Source organism: Diorhabda carinulata, chromosome 10 (genome assembly GCF_026250575.1).
Source record: "Diorhabda carinulata isolate Delta chromosome 10, icDioCari1.1, whole genome shotgun sequence".
In the NCBI taxonomy this organism is placed as follows: Eukaryota; Metazoa; Arthropoda; class Insecta; order Coleoptera; family Chrysomelidae; genus Diorhabda; species Diorhabda carinulata.
The window spans coordinates 5,025,028-5,050,802 of record NC_079469.1 but is presented as its reverse complement, the minus strand read 5'-3'; the positions used below and the strand labels follow the sequence as shown (position 1 = coordinate 5,050,802).

At 31.5% G+C, this 25,775-nt stretch overlaps 3 protein-coding genes across 7 annotated transcripts in view; 1 reads left to right on the top strand and 2 right to left on the bottom strand.

The window, feature by feature from the left end:
• The window catches only part of LOC130898654 (GTPase-activating protein CdGAPr), an 89,573-nt gene extending 79,150 nt beyond the window's left edge, over positions 1–10,423 (bottom strand). The window contains exon 1 of one of the 2 annotated variants that reach the window (XM_057808092.1): positions 10,240–10,423. The gene's annotated coding sequence lies outside the window, so the exon portion shown is untranslated. The remainder of the gene's footprint in view (positions 1–10,239) is intronic. The other variant, XM_057808091.1, reaches the window with a different exon arrangement.
• A 563-nt stretch (positions 10,424–10,986) lies between these two features.
• LOC130898660 (mucin-2-like) lies at positions 10,987–12,025 on the bottom strand. 2 transcript variants are annotated; one of them, XM_057808104.1, is made up of 3 exons: positions 11,949–12,025; positions 11,381–11,492; positions 10,987–11,284 (listed from the first exon to the last, which is right to left on the bottom strand). In XM_057808104.1, the coding sequence occupies exons 1-3, from the start codon at positions 12,006–12,008 to the stop codon at positions 11,037–11,039; spliced, it is 420 nt and encodes a 139-aa protein (XP_057664087.1). In that variant the 5' UTR covers positions 12,009–12,025; the 3' UTR covers positions 10,987–11,036. The 2 variants fall into 2 exon arrangements, with proteins under 2 accessions (XP_057664087.1, XP_057664088.1); XM_057808105.1 differs by having other exon boundaries at positions 10,987–11,266.
• Positions 12,026–19,009: 6,984 nt separating this feature from the next.
• The window catches only part of LOC130898653 (A disintegrin and metalloproteinase with thrombospondin motifs 9), a 196,722-nt gene continuing 189,956 nt past the window's right edge, over positions 19,010–25,775 (top strand). For all 3 annotated transcript variants that reach the window (XM_057808089.1, XM_057808086.1, XM_057808084.1), the window contains exon 1: positions 19,010–19,243. The gene's annotated coding sequence lies outside the window, so the exon portion shown is untranslated. The remainder of the gene's footprint in view (positions 19,244–25,775) is intronic.

Sequence of the window (25,775 nt, the reverse complement as noted above, 5' to 3'; positions counted from 1 at the left end):
CATAATGAGTAAACAACACAATGCAACAAACAAAGACGTACTCTAATCCTTTCCTTTTTTTGGGGTGTTATGATCAAAAAGGCAGATTATTCTTGTTCTAACCTTTACTTTAACGTTTGAAAAGTGTCTTTCCACATCTCGAAAGAAGCCGAAGCTTTTTTTGTAATCATAGCTGTAACTTATAACGTTGTAAAACGTATTGTCCAGTTTGACTTGACCATCTCCTCCTTTCACAATTATATATCACTCAGTTAGAGTAGTTTGTGATTTGGTCAAACTTTCATTAATCTGACTATGGGCCTAAATTATTGGGAATACTCTTAAAACAGGGAAAAAATCATGCTGCTCCTAGATCTTGTAGCTTATTTAGTATGAGAATCATAAAGTTTTTCAATGCTATAACTTCGTATCTTACTGAAAACCGCTAAAAATGATTCTCTCTTACCCATTTTGAAAAAAAAAATCACGTATTTAATGCAATAAAAAATATTTACATCATCATAGTAAGAAATTAAAGCCGGTTCTGTTGAAAAGAAATGCACTCCAAGCTGTTGGTTGTTCGATGTCGATTTCATCGTTTATAAAGAAGTTTACTGATGGTTGTTTGTTTGAAATATGCTTTAAATTTAGCTTTCAAGGAGAAAATCACAAGCTCTTTTCTTTTTTTTTCAACAGAAATATTAAATATTACATACAAATTGTTTGATGATATACACACAAAAACAGAAGTTTTGGTTTTTATACACTTATTACGAAAATAAACTTCGTTAGGGAATATTTTAATATCTACTAGAAAAAAAACCAGTTGTGTGAAACAAATAAATAAACATAGGGCGCCCTATCTCGGTGAAGTCGTCCCGACTATATAGGGTGTCCCACGACAAGTTAAAACTCTCTGTATATATGGCAAAATACTTATAGTAGAATCATGAAAATGCCTACGTTTGGGTTTTCGGATACGATCTTTTTAACTAAAATATTTTCAAAGATGGTCGACTTCTGGTTCTACCGGAAGTCCACTGTAACTTTTTTATTTTAAATGGAACACCTTGTATATTAATACATTTTTGAGATCTACGTAACAATTTAGTATAATTTTGTCTTGAAACTTTTTTTCGAAAAATGCATACTTTCGGAGTTATTAATTTTTTTGTAAAAAATTTGTTCATTGCACACCCTTATAAATTATTTTTTTACGAGGATACCCTTAAAGATATCAAAAAGTTTTCCATTCGGTTGCTTTTAGCAAAGTCAGACGTATTTGAATCTATGTTGAAAAATTTTTCATTTTATACAGGGTGTGTATAAAAACTGTTCAAAGCTTAATATCAAATTTCTTTATTTTTTTAAAAAAGGAAACACTCTTTTTTTTTCTATTCTAATGCATACAGGGGTAAAAAATGAGGAAAATTCATGTATATTTCATGTGTATTTTGCCGTATACAGATAGTTTTGACTCGTCGTGCGACACCCTGTATTTTTTAAAGAAAATGGATTGAAAACTATCATGTATTTCAGACAACATAAGGTACATTCATTCAATTTAAATCTAACAGAAAAACTCGTAAAGGTTCAAAAAAATCACAATTTGAAAGAAAACTTTACAATCCCAAACCACGTCATTTTTTTAAGCTAACCTCATTCCTTGTTAATTAACTTGAACTGTTTATCTCTAATTAATTATTTGAAATTGATATCTGGCCACTATTTCACCCTTTTATTGAAAAAAATCGGGTCAAGGCTTCATTTAACTTTTTCGTCGTTAAGTTTTTTGTGTACTGTAAAATTTGGTTAGGTTAGGTTTGGGGCTGTGGAGCTATGAGATTTGCCTCTTAAGCCGACGTATGGACTCCTTATTAAACATCTTATTAAACATCAAAACTTATCTGACACGTTATTTGATTATTTTTATAAATATTATTGAATGTCCCTATTGAACAGAGGTTTTTTTCCTAGATAGATGGTACTGTACTGAGCCAAAAAGTCAAACGAATGTTTTATGTGTTTTTTTCCAGATTTAATTACACTCTCGAGCAAAAAAATCGACTCAGGCGACGTCCCTGAAATCGCACGTCACTAGCAACAAATCTGAACCCAAAATTGTGTAACAAAATATTGTAATGTTTGTTGCTCTAACTACCCTTATTATACTTATTTAAAATAGTGCTGATTAGGGGTAACTTACCCTTTTAAAAGGTAATCTACATGTACCACTATCATCAAATGTCAAAGCATACAACAAACGGAAATTCTATCTCAAAATGATCACAAGAAGTGATAAAGCAACTTAAGCGGTCACCCTACTGCGATAAGGCCATAAACATAAGCCAGACTTAAGGCAGCTAACCTTGAGCCTACTGGCCTCAAATTAATCCCAGCCCACGGAGCAGCCCGTTTGCCAGAGATCATGTTAATTGGACTGACGAAAAATGAGGCTCCGTTATCTTCTCAGACGAAAACAGAGTATGCTTGCATGGTAGCGAGAGTCTAGAGAAGACCTGGAGAAAGAATCGTGCAGTGTTGCATGAAAGAAAACGTTGCATTTAGATGATTTGGGTGGGAGGTGGAAGCAAAAACCGAGTTGGTTGGAATGCATGATAATTCCCGTCCATATACTGCAGATTCCGTACGGGACGTCGAAATTTATGGGATGAACTTAAGAGAAAAATTCGGACTAGAAATCCTGCAACTGCCATGCAGCTCACGAGTCTGTATTATAACTTGTTGATAGTTTATACTACATGAATTTTTCAGATCTTCAACTTCTTTTGCCTTTTGCGATCAACTTCTTCATTATGCGATATTCCAGAAAATGCCTTAATCTATATAAAATGAATCTGTTTCCCTTCAAGATTGCATTAAAATAAATTACCATTGTATGGTGAGACTTTAGATTGATATCTAAGTTTTCTGAAGATTTCAAAGAGCTTTTTCTATCTGTAAATATAACAAATTGTTTCTCTATTTATTTTAAACATAATAATATTTTTCAACATAGATTTTTCAAACTCATTTATCTTTTTTAAAGACTTTTACACTGTGGCAGCTTATTGTTATTGCTTTCGATCAGGTAATTTCGCGAGCTGAACGAAAATTCAGAATTGTACTTAGTAATTTCTGTTATTTCTTCTATTTAAAGGCACTGAATCTTCTTACTAAAATAAATTGAAATACAACTCCATTTTCAGTTTGTGTACATTTTAATTCATTATCTACATAATTATAGGTTGGAAATACTATATTATATTTATATATGTGAATTTCTTTTCAGCGTTAGCGTTTTTTTTTGTAACACAATTTTCTCTTAGTTCGATGTTAAACGAGACGTAACACTTTCTTTAAACTAAAAATAAGAATTCTTCTGCTTTGTGGGCTATTCATACTAAGACCCACATTTGACAACTGTTACTGTTTCAATAAAGAAATTTATTATTATTGCAACGGACGCAATACTGCACGTAGAATTTATACAATGAGAGTCGATGCACATAGAACTTTAGTTTTATTAGAGAAATCGAAACATATGATGCACCCTCCCCTAGTAATGTCGACGAAACAGGCTGTTCTATACGAGGGTTGCTACTTAAGTTTTGAAATAACATCTATAATGTTCGACATTTTTTACGAGTGCTATTTGAATTGTTTACAGATACTTGAAACATTCATCTTACGAATATTTTTCTATGACTTTCGACGTAGATTAAAACAACAGTATAGTTTTGCGGAAAATCCAATTTTCTTGAGTTTTTTCGAATTTTCCTCTTGTTATAATTTTTTTTTTGAAAACCAACAACTTTTTTGGAATTATCATATCGAAAAACCCCTTTGCATTTTATTTTCCAATTTTATACTACAGGAGTAACTTTTTGAACTTTTGAATTTTGATTACGATTACGAAGAAGCAGGTATATTTTTTTATGATGGTATCTTCGTTCTTCTTTCGATTTTTCTATATAACAATGTTCCCAATCCAAAACTGTAGATAATATGGATTTTTATAGGGTTATTTTTAAGGAAAAATTTTGTGTCAGTGTTCCGTACTACTCGCTCCGATTTTTGGTGATGAAGTACCGAATTCACTCGTAGTAGCACTTCGCTACAGGATTAATTTCGTGAAGTTCGTCCATAATCAGCTATTGTACCAGAAAACACCGATGCTGTGCGTAAACTGATATAATTGGACACTGTTCCATTAGAAAAACTTAAAACGGTAAATTCTGAATGGCAGATGTTAACCAGAAGTGTTCGAACAAATCAGGGAAACCAATCGAAGAAGACGAATCCATTCCCCAACGCGACAATTCGAACCATCACACATCAGTTCAAACAAAAACGTTTTTGAACAGTCAAAACATCGAATTGATGGGTAATCCGCCGTTGTTCGACACCTGAAGCGGTTCAAATTACATGTTTTGGAGGTACCTCAATCGGAATGAAGCAAATGCTTTGACAGTTAGTTCACAAGAATGCAGAAGTGTATTGATCTTAATGGAGAATATTTTGAAAAATAATTAAACCAAATCCAAATACAAATATTTGTTTTTATTTATCTATCTCAAAACGTAAGTAGCAACCCTCGTATATTTGTAATCATTTAGGATACGCTGTAAGTACGATATATTACAATGTAATCAGCCCTTTAGTGAAAAACCAATGGTTGAAAATTGGGTAAAATTTTATACAAGTAGCCATAAGTTTTTAAAATACCCTTAAAGGCTTGAATTATTGATTTCTGAATATACACAATGTTTTCTTTCAACCTCCGATCGCTCCGTGCAGGCGCTATACGCTGTAGGCGACTGCCATGCTCTCGCACTACACCCTCCGCCATTATTGACATTCAGGCGTCAGTTGGCGTTGTGCTACAGCCACGTAAGCATGTCCGCCATTATTGATGTTCTTGCCAAGTGTGAATTGAGAAATGTGATTCGTTTTCTACAGATTGAAGACCATAGTGCTGCAGAAATCCATCCGAAATGAGTCGTGTGTATGGGGAAAACTTCATAAGTGATGGTGTTGTGCTTGAAGTTTAAAGATGGCATGGTGCATGATAAAGGAGGCCAAGGACGCAAATCTGTCGTTTCAGATGACCTTCTTTGAAGAGGGTATTGAAAAGATTGTCCACAGATATGACAAATGTCTCAATCTCTTCGGTGATTATGTCGAAAAGAAACCTTAAGTATACCAATCTTTTGGTAATAAAATTATTGTTTTATATGAATTTGTCTTTTATTCACCATCATGCATGTTATTACGAGTTTTATCATTTTTTAAATCGTTTTAATAGAAATTGATTGGATAATGGAGGAGTGTCAAACAATTTGATTTCACTTTAACCAAGACGGTTTTCATTAAAGGCTTTATGTATTTAGGATTGTAGTATTCATTGCCCAGTTTTTGCCCATCCCCATAATCCATTCATTAAACCGATGGTCGAAATCTAAAATAATAGTGTCCATTATTTGTTTACAAGAGCCCGTGTTAATATTTTATCGGTGACTACGACAAGTCAAAACTAAAAGGTACCGGCTTATTATTCTTCAATTGTAAATTATTTCTTCGGTGTTTATGATTGTAGTTTAGTCCCGGTAGCCTGTGAGAAGTAGAAAGATACTGTGATTTATACTTTTTGGACATCTTTTTGTGAAGGTCGGTATAGGAATTGTATTCTTTCTCGCAGATTTGACTTTTCTGAAGAGTGGCAGTGAAGAAACATAAAAATAGGAAAAGTGGGAGAGAGTTTTATAGACTGATAAGTCAAAATTTAAAGTTTTTGGTGCTATAAGAAGAATGTTTGTGCGCAGGTTAAAGAAAGAACGGATGTAATCCCAACTGTAAAACACCGTGGATGCTCAATGATGGTTCGGGTATGTTTTGGAGAAAGGGCAACTGGAAACTGGTAAAAATTAAAGAGATGTGAAGAAAGAAGGCTATAAAAATATTAAAAGAAACTGTAGTACGTTCTGGTCAGCGCCTGATCGGCAGAAAATTTATCGTCCAGTTTGATAACGATCTCAAACATTCCTCTAAGCTGTAAGAGATTTGAAAGTCAGAAAGCAGTGTCCTACTTCCACTTCACGTCTTTGGAATATCCTGAAAAACGAATGGAACCAAATAGACGACGATTATTTGTCGAAATTGATACAAAGAATGCCGGAAATTGTGCACTGAAATAATCATTTATCACGCAAACTATAGGGTGGGCGAAATCTTTTTGATTGGTAGTGTAGGTACAATTAATTCACTGAGATATAATTGAAGTTTTGGTTTATACCAACAATATTTGATCACAATATGTTGAAAAATGTATCCCAAAAATTTTTAAAATAAAACCACGGTCACTCAGACTTTCTAGATTTCAAAAATATGCATTTGATGGATATAACTCACAGCTAAATGCTATAAATCCTTTCAAACCTATGTTTAAATGCAATTTTTTTCTTTTCATCGAGACTCGGTGTTTATTTTAATATATACTTCAATTTCAGTAATTAAACTTCAAATTTAATGTAAGGTATAACATCCTTGAATCCGTACGTTCGTACAACCGACATTTCAATGCCGAATTTAATTAGTTACAGCGAAAGTTCAGTCACTTGCTTTGTAGCAGGTCATGAATTATATACCTACTTGTAATTTTCATTCAACTTTTTAGTATTTGATTCATGAAAAAAAAATACAATTAAGAAACAAAAATATATATATTTCTGTGAGCAAAGATCGTGCACATTATATAGTTCCTTCCAAGATATTTCATTTCACTAAAAACCGATAGTAAATTATGAAAGGAAACTGAAAATCCTCGCTTAACTATAACATGACTCAATAAGTCGTGTGACTGACACACAGATGGCGCTGCCATTGTCAAATCCATATGACGTTTATAAAGTACCAACTTTCAAAAGACTACGTGTAAGATTTAATGACATTTAGATTAGTCAGAAAAAAGTGACAGCCATTTAAGTGAAGCTAATTTTGTTATTTTCAAAACCATCTCGTTTGTTAATTTATTATTGTTTCTTGATGAAAAGTAAATATTGTACAAGCTCCGTAATGGCTTCAAGTGTTATCCGGACACAAATTGGTTATATATAATCGTGACTAGGCGTGATTAATTTTGTTTCTCTACAAGTAGTTTACTTTTTATTGTTTTTTTCGTTGACTTGAAGGTTTTTTAATAAAAATAGTTTATATATTGATACTAAACTAGGTAACCAGATTCCTATCACACATAACTAGATTATATATAAAAAGATACTTAGACACTGCAGGAACATAATCTAATGTGTAATGGTGCGTATATTCAAGTTACCAAAAATGAGAAAAGCGGATGTTTCATATATATTTTCTTGTACCCCGTTACAGACCCAACATTGCATAATTAGCAAGTTTTGCGGCATTCCTGAACACTTAACAATTTGGACTTATGGCCCATTGTACCCAGGAAATGATAAAGTGAATAGTAACAGGGTCATGCTTCATTAGTTTATTACTTACTTCAATTAGATTACTACATTAAATAAGCAATTGCAAAATCTAATTTATTATTATTAAATAAATAATCTTAGACCTTACTCTGGATTTTAACCTCCGCCACTTATTTTCAATTTGGGTGAATATTATTGGGGGTTTGGCGACAACAATTTCGGTTTTGTTTTAACAGAGAATAGTTGTTAATCAACTATATGTTTTCCATTTTGCTTAATGACCTTTTGCCATATTTCTTTCACCTTCATGATTCCGCTCTCATAAAATTTCTGGTCCTTATTAGCAAAAAATTGAACCAGGTGCGATTGAAGGTCATCGTGATTTGTGAAAGTTTGACCAGTCAAAGAATTCTGCAAGCTTCGAAATAAATGGTAATCGGATGGTACCAGATCAGGAATGTATGGGGGATGTGGCATCACTTCTCAGCCAAGCTCCAATAGTTTCCCACGACTTGCCAAAGATCTATCATGGTGGAACACTAAATCTTTCCGATTTGACAGTTCTAGGCGTCTTTCTTTGATTGCTTCATCCAATTTCATTAATAAATGTTGACAGTAAACATCAGAATTGATCGTTTGTAATTCCACCAAACTGACAGAATGAGCTTTTTTTGTTGTTTTTCAGCTTTCGATGTGCTTTATACTGGTTCATTGTGTTTCCTCCATGATCGTTTTCGAGCTATGTTACTGTGCAGGTCCCATTTTTCATCATCAGTGATGATTCTTTTCAAGAAAGAGTGCGCATCGCAAATGTTGATTCTTTGTGTTAAATCAATTTGTTTCAATTCGTGAGGTACCCAAATATCAAGCTTCTTAGCTAGTCCAAGACATTTCAAGTGTTTTCCAATTGTTATATCCTCTCTAACAGTTTTATGACGATTCTTTTCAATTACGACTTTGATTTAGTCAAGTTGAGTAGGCCGACCAAAACGTTGCTCATCTTTGAGAGAGAAATCTCCCGAAGGGAATTTTTTATATCAATTCTGACACGTGCACTCTCAACGTCATAAACTTTCAACATCTTTATGACCCGCAGCAGATTTTTTCCTTCACGGAAATAAAACAGTAAAAAAATGTTTCTGCACTCCATTTAAAATTAACCCACAACTAATAAAAATCACGCACCAGTTGCTTCTAAAGTTCCGTCAATGTGACCAGTATCATGTGACAAATGGCAAAGTACAGCACTAACATAAGTTATTCATAAAATAAAGCAACGCTCTCTATCAGTAAAAAGCAAAAGTACTTAGTTAACCTAACCAAACTTATATATAAAAACGGAGGCGAGTACAGTACATACATCACAGACAAATCGTGAAAGTTTAACCTTTCATACTAAGAGACATTCATTTGGTCGAAGGTTTTAAATTATAGAGCAAAATGAATAATAATAACCAATTTTTTAAAATAAATTATTACTAGTATTATTATTATTAGTAATATTTTAACCATATCGGGGTTAATTATCTTCTTGTTTGTTCTACAATCGAATAATTCAATGTTATTGTTGATTAAAGTACCTTATCAATTTATATCAAACAAAACCGGAAGTATTTACTAGATATAATCCATTCAATACTTGTTTAACAACACCTATTTAGTTTTCAATAATTTACAATAAGATAAAACTTTTTTTGTTGAACAGAAGACAGGATTAACTAGGATTTTGAGCAATATTGTTTTCTTTTTTTTTGAAGCAAGCCACTCGTCAACTGAATGATTTGTAAAAACTTAATTATAACTGAAAACATGAGATCATCGTATTTTTTATGGCTGTGCCTAAATCCAAAACTGGTCTGTTGATATAACTAACACTTTCACCTTTACAATTACCCAATATACTTTCTTTGCCTTATTAATACTTAAAGTATCCTATTAGGACTAGAGGTTGATATTTCTAAATGGTAAACTATAAGTGTAGAAAACTTTTGAAATTTTCCCTATCCACTTTACAGAAAATGTTCAACCAGACACTTGTTAACCCATTTAAGCCCTGATAACTGTTTTTCAAAATAAAATAAACCTTTTAAACAATACCCATATGCCAGAAAAATAAAGTGGTTGGGTCATTCTACCATTGTATATTATAAAAAATATTGAAATTTATTTAATTTAACAAAAATATTTAACTTAAAGTCAAATAATTCGTTATTTTTTTGAATAAAAATAAGAAAGAATATATCCTGTATAAAATCTTTAAAAATTGATTTTTTGATTTATTTCTGATATTTTTAGAATATCCAAAGTGATTGAGAATTGGACATCATCCAACATAAGTTCTTATATTTTTACCCAAAACCAAATAAAAAAACTAAATGTTTAAAATAGAAAATGAGAAACAGCATTATCATTGTAAAAGAATATGAAACATAATATGAATTTTAATGAACTTATATATATATATATATATATATATATATATATATATATATATATATATATATATATAATATGAAAAATGAAATATAAAATTCATAGAAACAGATCGAATATCTTGTTACTTAAATGATAACCTTACATCAATTGAGAACATTAATGTATGACCAAATAAAACTTGAAATAATTAATAGTGTTGCAATTTCTTACATAAAATTGAATAAATCGATTTATGTAAATCTTTTGTAAATATTTAAGTATACATTACATTTATTAACATTTTAAGTAAACATTACAATAAATTAAAATGGTGAAAATAAACAAATCTAAAATTACGAGAATCAATTAAAAAAAAAAATTAAAACGTATCACCCACCGTATTTAAACGTAAAGTGATTGTTACCTGATGCGAATAGTCCAAAACTTATCATTTCACACTTTTAATCACTCAACACAATCGAAACAAGTGTTTCTCGTTAATTTTTTTTACAGATGCATCACAAACCGACTCCCGTAGCGACTGCCATTTTACAATTTGACAACAAACTGAAGTGTAACGACTAATTGACATTTCTCTAGCAAAATGCTGATGGAAATGATACGTTCACTTGAGTATTGAATGTTACATATCTTTCAATACAAACCAGTAATGCTGGTTGCATAAACTTGACTTAATAAAAGTATTAAATATTTTTTTCAACATTAATGAAAAATTCATGATTATTAATATTTCATAAACAAGTCGCTATTCTATCTTCCAAACCTCAATTACTACGGAATATAAATAAAATATTGATAGAATTTTAATGTTAACTAAGCGTTAGGCATTCTTACAAACACATTTGTATTGGTAGTAGCATACCAGAGAAATATAAAGCTGAAATAATTTATTATCTTTTATTGGAATAAGCTAATGAAATTATTTTGTTTAGTATTGTGCTTTTCCATAATATATATTATCTTTAAGTTTAAAAAGAAAATGTAGGAAATGTGATATCCGATTTAAGTAACATTGCTTAAAATGTTTTCGTAATAAATAAAAGTCTAGCAAATAATTTATTGCTCTCTCAGACATCTTTTCTTTCAAAAAACCATTCAAAAAAACCTTATTCATTGATAAACAGGAACATGATTCAATACAGATAAAAACCATTATTTGAGTATACTTTATTATTATTCTGATTTTACTGTTGCTTCTGTAGTAGCTACGTCTTCCATAGTAGTTTCATCAGCTGCAATTGTAGTTACTTCTAATGTTTCTACTGAACTGGATACAGTGGTAACTGCGTCAGTGAGAGCTGTGGTTACCATAGTTGTAACTGTGGTCATTGGTGCCTTTGTTGTAGGGGTGGTTGAGGTATTTGTCGCTGACGCAACGGAGTTTGCAATTACTGTAGGTGGGGCTATAGTTGTAATTACTTCTATTGAAAAAAAAAAATAAAGTGTGGCTCTCAGAAATGATTTACATATTAAATAAGGCAAATTGAAACAATTAAAAGTGGTGAAATTGTACCTACTTGTATTATTAGGTGGTACTGTTGAAAATGGCGGTCTTCTGTAAAGAATTATCCAGAAACAACGCCGAATAAAGTCGTTTGTTGATATTAAGCGTTTCATTGAAGTAGAATCCTGTAATTTTAATCGTTTCAGAGAAATTGTCAGAAGATATATGTCGTTAAATAAAATTAGGTATATTGGCAGTTGAAACTTCGAATTATATTTGCAGATATTTTAAATTTAGTTCGATCTCACCAAATGAAGAAGTGGCAACTCTGTTCCTAAAAGATGTCAGTGGCGTGACCGAGGGAATCGATAATTATTGAAATTTAAGCAGATTTTTATTTTGATAAAGTTTTATAGAAATTAGAGTCTCAGTCAATACCGTACATTTAGTCTATTGATAGTACAAAATATGAAAAGAGTTATTAGCGAACACAAAAATTCCTCTTCAGAATTGAGGTTACATCATAATGTTTCAAAAATTATGAAAATATGTTGTTGGTTTGTTTTTGATTGTATATCTATTTTTGTGTATATTTTTAAAGTTGAATCATTTAATTTTTAAACAAAAAATGAGTTACTTACTGAAATACTATAAAATAAAACAATTGCTGTTATTGGTACTATAATTTTACAGCAAAACATTTCTAATAGACTGCACAAAGCTGTTGTCTGCTATAACAATAACCAAATATATATTCCGAATGGAGTGAATTTTATCTAATTATCATTAGGACATAATGATGACAATCTTCAGCTTCAATTTATATTAATGATTGATCTGTGTCCATTATTCGAAAAAAAAATGAGGCTAGATTGATTCATTTATTGTGCTTCACACAATAGAACTATACAACTATACAAATATAGTCATTTCCTCTATTTAATATGCAATAGGGAGGAAATTAGTTTCAATTATTTTGGAATAGAATGAAAAAATAGAAATCTATAATTACTTATTGATACAGAGATATAGAGAAAAATAATCTTTCTTTTCACGGATTAAAGACATAATAACAACAATCAAGATTGGCAGGCTTAGATGGGCAGGACATGTAGCACGTATCGACAACTGCGTACCCCCAAAAAGAACTTTAAGGTCATACTAACGAGGAGACCAATGATGGGGAGACGAAGATGCTACAAAGATTGGTGTGGCAAATTGGATGATGCTTGTGAGTGACTTGAAAGGATAGCTTTCGAGGTTAGAGAAAATCGAGCTTCTCTTGGTAAGACTGTAATGCTAGTGATGATGATGAATCTTTCCTCTACCTTTATAGAACATGGTCTTTACTTGGGTAGTATCAGATCGCTTGATTTATAGTTTTCATGACAGAAAAACATTTTACATAGAACAAACATCAATTTATTTTAAAAATAGATTACAAATAATCGGGAAAGAAACTATGAAATGATATAAATAGAAATTGTACTTACAATGAATACTATTATATGTACAAACAAAAAAGTCCAGTCAATTTAGATATTTGAAGTTGCATAAATTCCCACCAAGGTAAAAATCAGTAAAATTGTTTAAAATATAATTAAAAATAAAATTTGAAAGTTCCCCATTATTCATTTATTTAAGGTCAAAGATCAAAAAATGAGTGTTTAGCGATTTTCAGCAAAGCGGTGAAATTTATCATAAAAATATTTCAAACAAAAATTGTAGATTATCAAATTATCTACAAAAAACGTCGAAGTACTTTTTTTCCTACGAGTCACTGTTTATGAGATATAATGATTCAAAAAGTTGTAATCGTCATAATATGCACAAGTTTTCACGCCACCTATGAGTTAGTGTACTTAGCGCTTTTTTTAACGTGGTTTCTCCAATAGGCCTATCCCACGGGTCTGTTGTGACCATGTTTAATTTGAAACTATTGAAAAATAATGGAAATCACCAGAGATTGAAAAGATGAAAGCGATTCAAGTTCTTCCTGTTTTGCGCCGAGATCAGTTTCCAAATAACTGAACTTATCCACCTCCTTAACAGTCTATTATGCCCTTATTGAGTCGCACCTCCGATATGCCCTTCCGTTCTGGGGTGCGACTCAATTTGAGCGAATCTTCAAACTACAAAAGAGAGCTGTTAGATATTTACTAGGACTAAACAGTAGGGCTCACTGCGGGGACTGAATCTTCCTTATTTTCTTATTCATCTTTGAATCCGTTTACCTAATTCGTAAGCACCCTTCTCCTATTTCAGAAAGGTCGTTGCACGGCTAACTTAGGAACGCGAGGCACGACCTTTCCCTACCTACTCTACGTTCAAAATTAGTTAAGGGTTCAATACTTTACAATGCAAAAAAATGCACAATCACTTGCCAATTGAAATTAAATCCATATCATCTTTTCCCGCATTTCACAATAATTTGAAGGTATATTTACTGGAAAGTGCCTTTTACTCTGTAAACGATTTCTATTCTAATAATATTTATTTCCTGACATACTGCATACTGGTTTAATTTTTAATTATAATTAATATTACTATTACCTATAATTTTGTTACTTCTCTATATTGAAATTTTATTTTATTTGTATCTTATTTAGTTATTTTTAGTTTTTACAAGTTTTTTTCTTCAAATTGTAACAATTTTTTGACAATAAAGTATTTTTCTCTAGAATATGAAGTAGTATTTAATTATGAATTTATTTTTTGTTTATTTTATAAGTTCTTGATATGAGATAATGTCGGAAAATGAAATATTCAATTAAAAGTGAAAAAATAATATCTAAATATTTGATTGAAAATCGCAAAAATTTCAAATTTTCAGCTACATAAGAAAACGATTCCCAATGGTTTTCAGTTGTGACGTTATAGGTTTTATAAAAACATTGAGTAGTTGTCTGCTTGATGATCACGAGGTTATCGTTGCCGACATTGTAGAGTGTGCTATTATAATACAGTTTTCATTTATTAGTTACGTATAAATAAAACATTTTTCTATATACAAGAATAAAGTGAATAAACCTTTTATAGGTTAGGTTTTTACCTTATTACATAATCAAGTAAAAAATTAGCAGAATAACTTAATTACGTAATTACTATAAAATATTAAAATAAGTTGAATTTGAATCTTACAGTTAAATGATCCTGGCAACAAAAATAATTACATCTCGCAGGATCGTCAAAACGTCAAAGCACTTTCAAATCATTTTTGTTGTATATTCGAATTTATTGGCATCATAAAAAAACTTTTTCGGGTGTTTTAGTCGTGGTATTTTTACATCCTGACACAAAACACGATTTATATACCATTTTTCAGATTAATCAAAGTTTAATAACAACGCTTATTTTAGAATAACCGAGAAAAAAACTGTCGTATTTATTTTATACCTATGACGTCACGCAATATGGCGACATGTCTACAAAATTTTTGAATTTTCAATAATTTTCAACTCTATAAATATGATCAAAGAATTTAAAAAAATATATATATATATATAATAAAAGTTGTATGTAAACTATCCGAATCCTATTATTTTGAGCAGTGTATATGGTCACAAACGACCTTGTCTACCGCACATATTTATAAATACAAATCAACGACTGCTTCTATTATCTCTTGTAACGAATCCAGAAGACGTTTACGTAAACGTTATTATTATACGAGTAAGTTTCCACATTTTTGTGTAATATAAAGAACTGATTGAATTTTATCGTATCAAATACATGAATACTTTTTTTGTTATAACTGCCTTGACCATCTAGGGTCAAGGATCCGTTCACAGTATCTGGTATTCGTTATCAATACATTCTGCTACTCCTGTCAAAAATCAAAATTGGACAAAAATATTTGTAACATTCATATAGAACAGATTATTTTCTAATACGTATTGATAAAAATATTGTTAAGAAAAATATTGGAGTACAAATACAACATTGACTTGAGAAAGGCATTCGACAGTCGACTAAAAACATTAATAATGGATCTTAATAATTACTAAAAGTCACAAAGATCCATAAAGTAATCAATATTTTTCTTTATTTGTTAAAAATGATGATATTCAAAAGATTAAACTCATTAAATTTGACAGATTCTAAATTTGGTAGTTGGAAAAAATGAATTAGTTGGAGAAAATAAATGAAGAAAAAAATGGTAAAGAGAGCTATGACTCAAGAGGTAAGGACAGCAGATACACTAAGTTATAAAAGATCTTCGGCTGAAAAGTCATTGAGAAAGAGAGATTCGTTGGTCCTGATCACGGGCGTAGCCAAGGGGAGGGGTTTTGGGGGTTCAAATCCACCACGAAATAAGAAAATATTACCTAATATACCGAAAAAATACGAGGAGTGAAGAAAGTTAAATTATTACATCTGAATATATATAAAGTAGCGCCTAGCGCACTCTTTCGACGAGAGGCAGACGCAGTTGCAGCCGAACTAGTTGACGGTACCGACTTGGACGTTGTGCACAGTAATGCCATCTGTAATCGACTAGCTGAACTATTTTGTATTGTATGGAAACTTAGCGTTGTTTCTCGATTATTCGCCACGCACCTCTATCGAAATGAGCGGAGCTCTGTGGAAGTTTCTGGACGGCTGTTGGGCCAATGTCGTAATTTTTCCGATGAATATATAGATAATAAATTTCATATAAGAATATTTTTGTTTTTTTATTTACTTCAAACCATATCTCCCCCAAAACTAAATCCTGGCTACGCCCTGCTCCTATGCAGGGTAAAAGTCAACGAAAAAATAGAGGTAGCGTTTTCATCAAGATTTCAATATTTTTGAAGAACGTCATAAGGAAATTTGAGATAAAATTATTAAAAAAAAGCCAAAATAATTAGAAGAAAAGATAGAGAGATACACCTATGCTGCATAGATCTTGAAAAAGCATTTGACAGAGTCAATAGGAATGAATTAGAAGAATCAAGTGTAGTGCAGGTCAAAAGCTTTGAATACCTTGGCATAATACTAACACAAGATGGATGAATGCAACAAGAGATAAGCGAGAGAACTGGAAGATCATTCGATGCAATCAAGACGAAGTTTATACCCAAAAAGGAAATCTCAAAACAAATAAAAGCAGAAATATATAAAAAGTAGCCATATTAAGGTGTGGATCTGAGACAAGGACACTCACACAGAAAGAAAAAAGTATAATAGAAAATAAAGAAATGAGATTTTTGAGGAAAATAGATAATAAATTAAGATACGGCATAATTTGAAATCAAAACCAACTCAAAACAAAATAGGAGAAGGAGAATTGAAATTGTTTGGCCATGTTATGATAATGGGAGAACAACGATTAATAAGGAAGATATAGGAAACACGAACTTACAAAAAGAAAGACCGAGGAGAAGCTGGACAGAAGAAATTGGTATAGCAGGGGAAAATCGAAACATAGGACCGCAGGAAATTAAACAAAAGACACAGGATAGGAGAGAATGGAGTCCACGTAATGAAGTAATGACTCAACTCCAGTATGCCTTACACCTGAAAAGGTAGAAAGTAAGTGAGTAGTTATTCAGCTCTTGTTAATAATAACTCAAATGAAATCCATATACGCAAAAGGAAAACTCAAAATATGCGCATAAATACGAATCATTTAGTCAAAATATGCATCAAAATGTTCAAAATATGCAAAACTAATTCTTATACATCAATATATTATCTTTTAAAAGTGGTTAAAGGCTTCAAACGAATTATTTTGAATTTCATTTCCTTTGAACCGTTTCAAGGTTAGTTTCTTGAGACTTGCAATAAAAGTAATTGATTCAGAATAGCAGATTTAAGAAATTGTTTTTGTGTTAAAACGTATGTCAAAGCTCCGTATCTTTCAGAACTTGTTAATCATGCACTATTTACTATTTTACTTTTTTTACTTTTCAAAAGCACAAAATAAATATTCACCCTATGCAGATCGCCCAACAGAGCTCAGGGTTAATGGTTTCAAACGACTTATTTTAAATTTCAGACTGGGAATACTCATACATTTCCTTTAAACCGTTTCGAAATTAGTTTCTTGAGACTTGAAACGTCTGCCAAAGCTCCGCATCTTTCAGAATTTGTTAATCATGCACTATTTACTATTTTACTTTTTTTACTTTTCAAAAGCACAAAACAAATATTCACCCTATGCAGAACGTCCAACAGAACTCAGGGTTCAGGCTTTCAAACGACTTATTTTAAATTTCAGCCTGGGAATACTCATACATTTCCTTTAAACCCTTTCGAAATTAGTTTCTTGAGACTTGAAACGTCTGCCAAAGCTCCGCATCTTTCAGAATTTGTTAATCATGCACTATTTACTATTTTACTTTTTTTACTTTTCAAAAGCACAAAACAAATATTCACCCTATGCAGATCGCCCAACAGAACTCAGGGTTAAGGGTTTCAAACGACTTATTTTGAATTTCAGCCTGGGAATACTCATACATTTCCTTTAAACCCTTTCGAAATTAGTTTCTTGAGACTTGAAACGTCTGCCAAAGCTCCGCATCTTTCAGAATTTGTTAATCATGCACTATTTACTATTTTACTTTTTTTACTTTTCAAAAGCACAAAACAAATATTCACCCTATGCAGAACGTCCAACAGAACTCAGGATTCAGGCTTTCAAACGACTTATTTTAAATTTCAGCCTGGGAATACTCATACATTTCCTTTAAACCCTTTCGAAATTAGTTTCTTGAGACTTGAAACGTCTGCCAAAGCTCCGCATCTTTCAGAATTTGTTAATCATGCACTATTTACTATTTTACTTTTTTTACTTTTCAAAAGCACAAAACAAATATTCACCCTATGCAGATCGCCCAACAGAACTCAGGGTTAAGGGTTTCAAACGACTTATTTTGAATTTCAGCCTGGGAATACTCATACATTTCCATTGAACCGTTTCGAAATTAGTTTCTTGAGACTTGAAACGTCTGCCAAAGCTCCGCATCTTTCAGAACTTGTTAATCATGCACTATTTACTATTTTACTTTTCAAAAGTACAAAATAAATAAGAGCCGACACAAATTGGTCTACACCCTATGCAGATCGCCCAACAGAACTCAGGGTTAATGGTTTCAAACGACTTATTTTAAATTTCAGACTGGGAATACTCATACATTTCCTTTGAATCGTTTCGAAATTAGTTTATTGAGACTTGTAATGGAAGTAATTGCAGAATAGCAGATTTAAAAAATTGTTTTTGCGTTGAAACGTCTGCCAAAGCTCTGCACTATTTACTACATGCAAAAAAGTGCATATAATATGCAAAATATGCACTTTACATATTTATAACCAATATATTTCTAAAATCAGTATTTTTACTATTATCTAAATGAAAAATTATTAGAAATTAACTAGTTTTTTTAGATTTATAGTGATATAAATATTTATGTTTCTAACTTCTCTGGTAAATTACCTTCTATTGCAAACTTTGTTTATCATATTTATTATGTCAAACCGCCGTCGATAAAAAATAAAACATTCAAAAACTTTCAACAAATAAACATTTTATTTGTTTCTATAAATTACACAAACACAGTTTGTTTAGTATTAACATACGTTTTCTTTTTCGTTTGTTTTAGTTGTATTTTCTAGAGTCGCGTTGAAAATTTATGTATTATCAGGAAAATTTTCCTTTTTCTCTCCCGGTAAACTAAGCAGTAGTCTCTACAGTAGAGCTGACCGGCAAAACAACTTTGAAATTCAGTCGCCATCAGTCCGAGCAGCGGTTCGCGCGCCTGTTTCTCCAATCTCTGAATACGCCTCTCGAGACCTCGTAAATTGAACGCGGGAAATCAAAACTTATTTCGAGTTATATTTCGCCGGGTGCGTTTTTTCTTGGCAAGCGTTTCGGAAAAATTGCGTTGACAGTTTTTGAAAACAGCGTGCGGTTGCTGACAAGAGTGAAGTGACATAATTTTTCACGTTTTTGGTAAGTGTCAATTCAACTCTTAAAACTCTTAAAAAATATATAAAATATTATAGAAATTGTAGATTGTACAGACAATATAACCAAAAAATAATTTCATAGGTATAACCTTCAAAGAGTTAATTAATTCAGGTGTTTTGTGTTATTTTTTTTGTGTGAAATAATATTATAGACATTAAAATTACACGTATTCTCAATAATAGATTTATATAATTAAAATAAACAAATAAATACTTTATAATATACAAAGAAATGCATAATATAGAATAAAAAAATGTACTAAATTTTCATTCGCGTAGTTTATCTCATCTGGGTCAAATTTGGTGGAAAATATTAAAATATTCTTGTAATTTTTCACATATTCGTAAATCTTATGATGATTTGATTTGTTACGAAATGTTTGTATTGATATTGAAAGCAGTTTTTAATATTTTTTGACTACTTGAACAAACATTTACAATTTAGGAGCGTGTAACATGGCTTTTACTTAAGGCAGAGATTCTCAAAATTTTTATCACGTTTTCGGGTTTTTATTTTGAAAATTCCCCAACGTTGAATGTGATATTGAAATAAAATTAAAATTAGTATTAATGTACTACATAAAATCAAGAAGTGTTGCTTTCAAAATAATTTTCCATGTTATTGGTCGAATTAGGGAAAAAATTTTATTTCTCACCTCTTACAAAACAAATCTTACTCCAGCCGGCAATCACGAAACCATTAGATTCATAATTTTTTATTAGATTTGATTGCTTTTGTTAATCCCAACTAATGCTACTTACATTTTCTTATTTATTATCACAATTTCCCAATAAAAAATGATTTCATTCCATATCTTTATTTTATATATTGAATTGTATTGTTTATAATTTCACTTCCAAGTTCAACTTTTAAGGTTATCGTTAATAGTACAATCAATTTCATTATTTGAATACTTCACATTCAAGTTCGTAATTCCATCTGTTTCATATTATCCCCGGATATTATTTATCGAGTCATTCGTTCTTTAAAGCAGTGTTAAATATTTTAAATATATATAAGTCCTTCCAGAATGCATCCTCAAAGAACAATCTATCCCAGCTCATCAGTTTTCTTTCCTCCTTGTTATCCTTTTTATCTTCATCGGTTCAATAAAAACGCTTAATTATCCTCGTCCTTTATTCCGGATATCGTTATCCGTTCACTTCAAAAGGAAGGTTGCTTCTATGTATTTCCTCATTTTCTTATGATGTCTTCGTTGTGGATTGCGTTCCAGTCAGTCTTATCCTTTCCTGGTGCAGTGTCAGTTGCATTAGCAGAATGGATACCGAAATAATATTTTGCATCTTCTTCAGTTCAAGCTTTAGGTAGATAGAAAGATGGATATTTAGATAGCTCGGAGGAGAAGGAGATCGAATTACTGCGAGTCTTTTGCCTTTTCTTAGTTCTTCTCTTGATTTCTTGAATCTTGTTCTGTTCCAGCTTTTGGTAGATCGTGGGTTCCTCACTGATCCCCTCAAGCTGATATACTGCAAAGCTTGGATGGTCGTGGGAGAGAGTTTTATGAAGTAATGAGTTAAAGTTTGTGGGTTTTGGGTCTAAGATTGTTTGTGCGCTGATCAAAGGAAGAAAGGATGTTAGATCAAAGTGTAATCCCGATTGTAAAACACGTCGTAGGCTCGGCGGTGGTTTAGGGATGTTTTCGAGGAAGGGCGACTGAAGATCTGGTAAAAGAAGCAGTCCTCGAAGAGTTAGTGAGAGAATTGGAGAGGAAGAAGGTACTGAAATTAATGATTTGACCGTCTAATTGAGAGATCTGTTAACAAATAAATTTATATCTCTGGAAGAGCAAGCAGTTACGAAAATATTATAACGTAGGAGTAATAATTGTAGTTTTTAGAAAGGAGTAATGAAATTCACTCGTAAAAAGGATATTAATTGAAAATTTATTATTGGAGGTGAACAACATTACACAAGACATTTTTTTTCTAAAAATATAATCGTTTAATGCTAATAGATAAAATTGACGCGGAAATATTTAAAGCAAACATCAAATGTTACAAATATTATTTTTAATAACGATGACAAGCAGCATCGATGTCGTTACCATTCATTTTTAGAATATAATTTATTTTTTCGAGCATCTTTATCAATGTTAATAAATCTCATTCTATTTATAATAAAATAAACGATGGGCAAAACAATTTTATAGCAGTAAAATGAAAATTATCTTAATACACTAGTAGCGAGGAGTCTGAATTATTTTTAATATTCTAATAAATAATTGTTTTATACACGGTGGCGCAAAAACAACGCAAAATTCCTTAATAAGGTTTATTTTAATCACACAAAAATTATACTGACGCCAAATACCAAAAATCAGTAAATGGGTATCAAGAATTCAAAAGCACTTGACAATTTTTTGAAAAAAAAGTCGGAAAAATGGTGCCGTTTTGCGTTAATACACATTAAAAAGGTTTTATCACAATTTTACAATTTATTGGCCTTTTGCAGCGTACAAAGCTTCAGTGAACGACCCTTTAATGAGTTCTGGGACACACTGGAGTAGGGGGAAACTAAACAGCCAAAGTACTCGTGGATCAACCCTTTGTAGGACCTGCTTATGTGGAATCGGAATTGAAAAAACGGTATAAACGGAAATATAAATACTGAACATCCTCAGATTGAGCAAATGTCACAAAGGTCACAATTAAAAACAAATGTGATGATTTTTCAATATTTTCTCCCTTCATTTCAGTTTATACGCCACTATAAAAATTTAATGCATCTTTAGACTCAAAATGTTCGTCCATTGTCTGTTCAATTTCATCGTTGCTGTTAAACCTTTCAACTTTGCGAACAAAAAATAGTCGTACGGTGCCAGATCAGGGCTAAATGGTGGGTGTTCAATCTCTGTGAAGCCACGTGTACAGTAGAAAACGGAGCAGTATGGACTGGAGCATTATCATGAATTTTATCAACCTTAGTAAGTCAGATTGAAAATATCGGTCTGCAACTTATTTTGTTTTTAGGCTCCGTTCACTTCTTTCTCCCAATGAATTAATGTTTTCTCGAGTAGCTACCGACACAGAATCTCCCGCTCGTGGGTCATCTTCTAATGATTCTCGTCCTCAACGAAAAACTGATCGAAACATCCAGTTCAAACTTTGTTATGTTATTGAGACTTGTCACTGAAGATTTTTGCGAACGAACTCAATTTATGGTACATAACTACGTACATGTAGTAAGCTTTCAAGTCAATGCAGATTAAGAAAACTTGAAAACACGTGATCAGGAAACATTAATCACTTTCATAGATGAATTATTTAAGTGTTCTGTGGTTCTAACCACAAAGTTTTTGTACCACATCAAGAGAAAAATTAGAAAATAACATCATACGTTAATAATTTTCAGGATTTCACACCGTAAAACTCAGGATTTTGAAGCAAGGTTTCAAAATAATTTTGCTTGTTCATATTCAATTCGATTCAAATGTGATATGCAGAACTTATCATTTGCAACATCACGAATTCTCTCTGTAACTACTTGACGTTCCGTCTTACAAAATGGCGTGCTTTTTGCGCCATCTTGTATATGATTATGTTTTATATTTAATAACGGAAGTTGTTTTTATTGCTGAATAAGTTTTTCTTGAAAACATTGTACATTTAATACAATTTTGGATTTTAAATGAAATACACAAATCAGTTTGAAGTCTGGTTATTTAATTTTTGTGAAAAAGTTTAAATTGGCACAGATCATTCACTGGTATTCCGGTTATTAATCTATTAACCTTTGTTGAATAATCCAACTGAGTAGTTAATGTTAGAGAACAATAACATTCGTAATTTAGAGACTAAAAATATACTGTTTATGAAAAAATATTTTTAAAAACGTCCATTTCGATATTTTCTATACCTCCAAGAATCACTTTTATTCTTTATCGAGTTATTTTCTATTATCTTATGCTTCTACAATATTTATTTACATTTAATATCTCCTTAATATTTCTTTATCTGCAATACACCCTTCCCATTTTATTCGAACTCCTTTTGTAATTTGTAATAATCTTCTATCGTTTTATATCCCTCTTCTTTTTATTTTCTCCATATTGGATCTTCTTTACAAACTTCGAGTTTTCTTTATCGACAATTGAACTACGGCAACTTAGGTTGTAACAAGTCGTTTGAACAATGTCTATAGTCCACATTTTGGTTTCAACCTTGAAAAAGATACTCCCGAAATATTTGCCGTTCTGAAAATAAAGTCATCAACAGTTTTGTCATCATTTTTTGCTTCTTCGGCGGAGTATAGTAAATAACTTCATCATTTATCTCCGTGTCAGACATTTAAATTATGCAACAGACAAATATAAACTGCAGTACGATAAATGATGCCGTTCCTGTGCTATACCTGATCTAACTGCTTCTTAAGCGATGCGGCGCTCGTCCATCCCTCGCGGCTTTTTATTTGAGTTGGACCAATAACGATGCCGCACCGCGTATCGCCCGGAACGTTCACTTGCTGATCACGCACTGATCATTGTTTTGGTTTACTATTTTTCTTCGATAAATAGACCGCGCGCGCTCCGCCCTCTATCTCAGAAACGATTCACCGTAAAACCCATAAGAAACGAGTTATTAGCAAAAAATCGATTTTTTGGACTTTTGACCCCCAATTTTTAGTTATTCACATCGAATTATATGTGAGTTTTGAGAGGAGATTTAGGATATCAAGAAGAACCAGGAATCTCGGGCTGGTAAGGCGATTGAAATCGGTCAAATTTATGTAACTTTGGTAGAAATTGACGTGTTACTGCAAAATATAAAAAATTATAATTTAATTATAATTCAGCTTTCGAAATTTGTTTAAAATGTGAAAATTCAAAATATTACTTGTTTATATTAATCGTTTTTTGGTTCTTAAGGAGATTATGATAATTTCAGAATATATTTTCTATATGCATTCTCCAATTATTTCTAGTTTTGATTTTTATTCCTAGAATATTCAAATTTTTCTTCACAAAACTATATTTGTGCTCATAAATCCTTTTCCCAAATGATTCAGCTATTTGCCCAATATATATTTTATTAAAACTTTCTTAATTTAGTTGTCGAATCCAAAATGAGAAAATTGGACTTATTCAACTGCCCCAAGCTGCACTACATACCTCCAAGCAAAATCCCTAAAAAATCGATATTCAACAAAAAATTTCTGTTTTCAAAAACAACTGCTACCTCTTTTTTGTCGTAACCTGTATAATTAACGATGAAACTACGCCGTTTTTGTAAACCCTGACTGATCTATATTGGAAACATAACTTCTGATACAAAATATTCGAATCCCTGCGGCGTTTCGATGCAGGTAGTTGATTGTCGTCAAGTATCGGGGGCATTTATAATTTTTCCGAAGAATTCCAAAAAACCAGTTCCTTGTTATTATTTGAACCTTTAAAACAGTAGGTGCCTAGAATGGAATACCCTTGTAAATCGATCGTATCTGTAAACAAACTGGGGTGGTCGTAAAAGATATATACGAGGGTTTTATGAAAATTATTTGAAAATGAAGGAATATTCACGCAAGTTAAGCCCCCATTGGGGACGTTCGTTAGATTCAAGTTTAATGATCAATTAAGGAGGATATTATCGAATTCAGCTAATTAAAATCAGTTAACTGTGAGGTATCCTTGGATTTCTACACGTTTTGCGTAGGATGAGTGATTGTCTAAACAATCATATGGTCCAATAAATTTGATGCGAACATTTAATAAATAAAAGTCTATTAGATGGCACACAAATGATTATTAATTTCTAAACTTATTACGTGAATCTTTAGCTTCGATATGGAATTAAACAGAATTGAGTTTCTCATAAAATTATTCCAGTGATAAAAATTTTTCAATCAAGTCATAAGAACGCGAGTTACCGTATATTTTATTAATTATTTTAAGAAATGTACTAATTTTTTTATCCCAATCTTGTATATAAATAAATGAGAATACAAAAATTAAATCTATCTTACTCAATTAACATTTCTATCAACATTTTCTAGCTGATACCGTGATTTCAAGTGAAATGTATTATTAATAACACCCTGTATTATTCCATACGAGACACAAGTGTTCATTGATATTCATTTCTAGACCAATTCACCCAGAAGTAGGGTGTTTCATCTGAAATACAGATTGAACTTTCTTGAATTACCCTATACATTGGAACTAAATTAGATCCAGAAGTTTAGAACATTCAAAGCAAAATCAATTACCACTTTCACCCTGTAATGCTCAAAATAAGACATAAGTTGTTATTGATACTCATTAATTGAACAATTCGCAAATATATAGGGTGTTTTATCGAAAATAAAGAGTATTGGGTAGATTAGACTTTCTTGAATCACCCTATATATTATGAATCTATGTTTAAATAACACGTAATTTAATCAAGAAATTGATAATTCTTATAAAAACCTTAAATAGGGATACAAGAAAGTTTATTACAATTTATTACTGTATTATAATATAATCTGTGTTATTATTGACGTAATATGTCAACATTTA

Coding starts and splice junctions, on each gene's coding strand:
- LOC130898660 (XM_057808104.1), bottom strand. CDS start 12,008: ATGTTTTGCTGTAAAATTATAGTACCAATAACAGCAATTGTTTTATTT. Junction 11,493..11,948: donor TTTTATTTTATAGTATTTCA/GTAAGTAACTCA, acceptor TTAAAATTACAG/GATTCTACTTCAATGAAACG. Junction 11,285..11,380: donor AGTACCACCTAATAATACAA/GTAGGTACAATT, acceptor TTTTTTCAATAG/AAGTAATTACAACTATAGCC.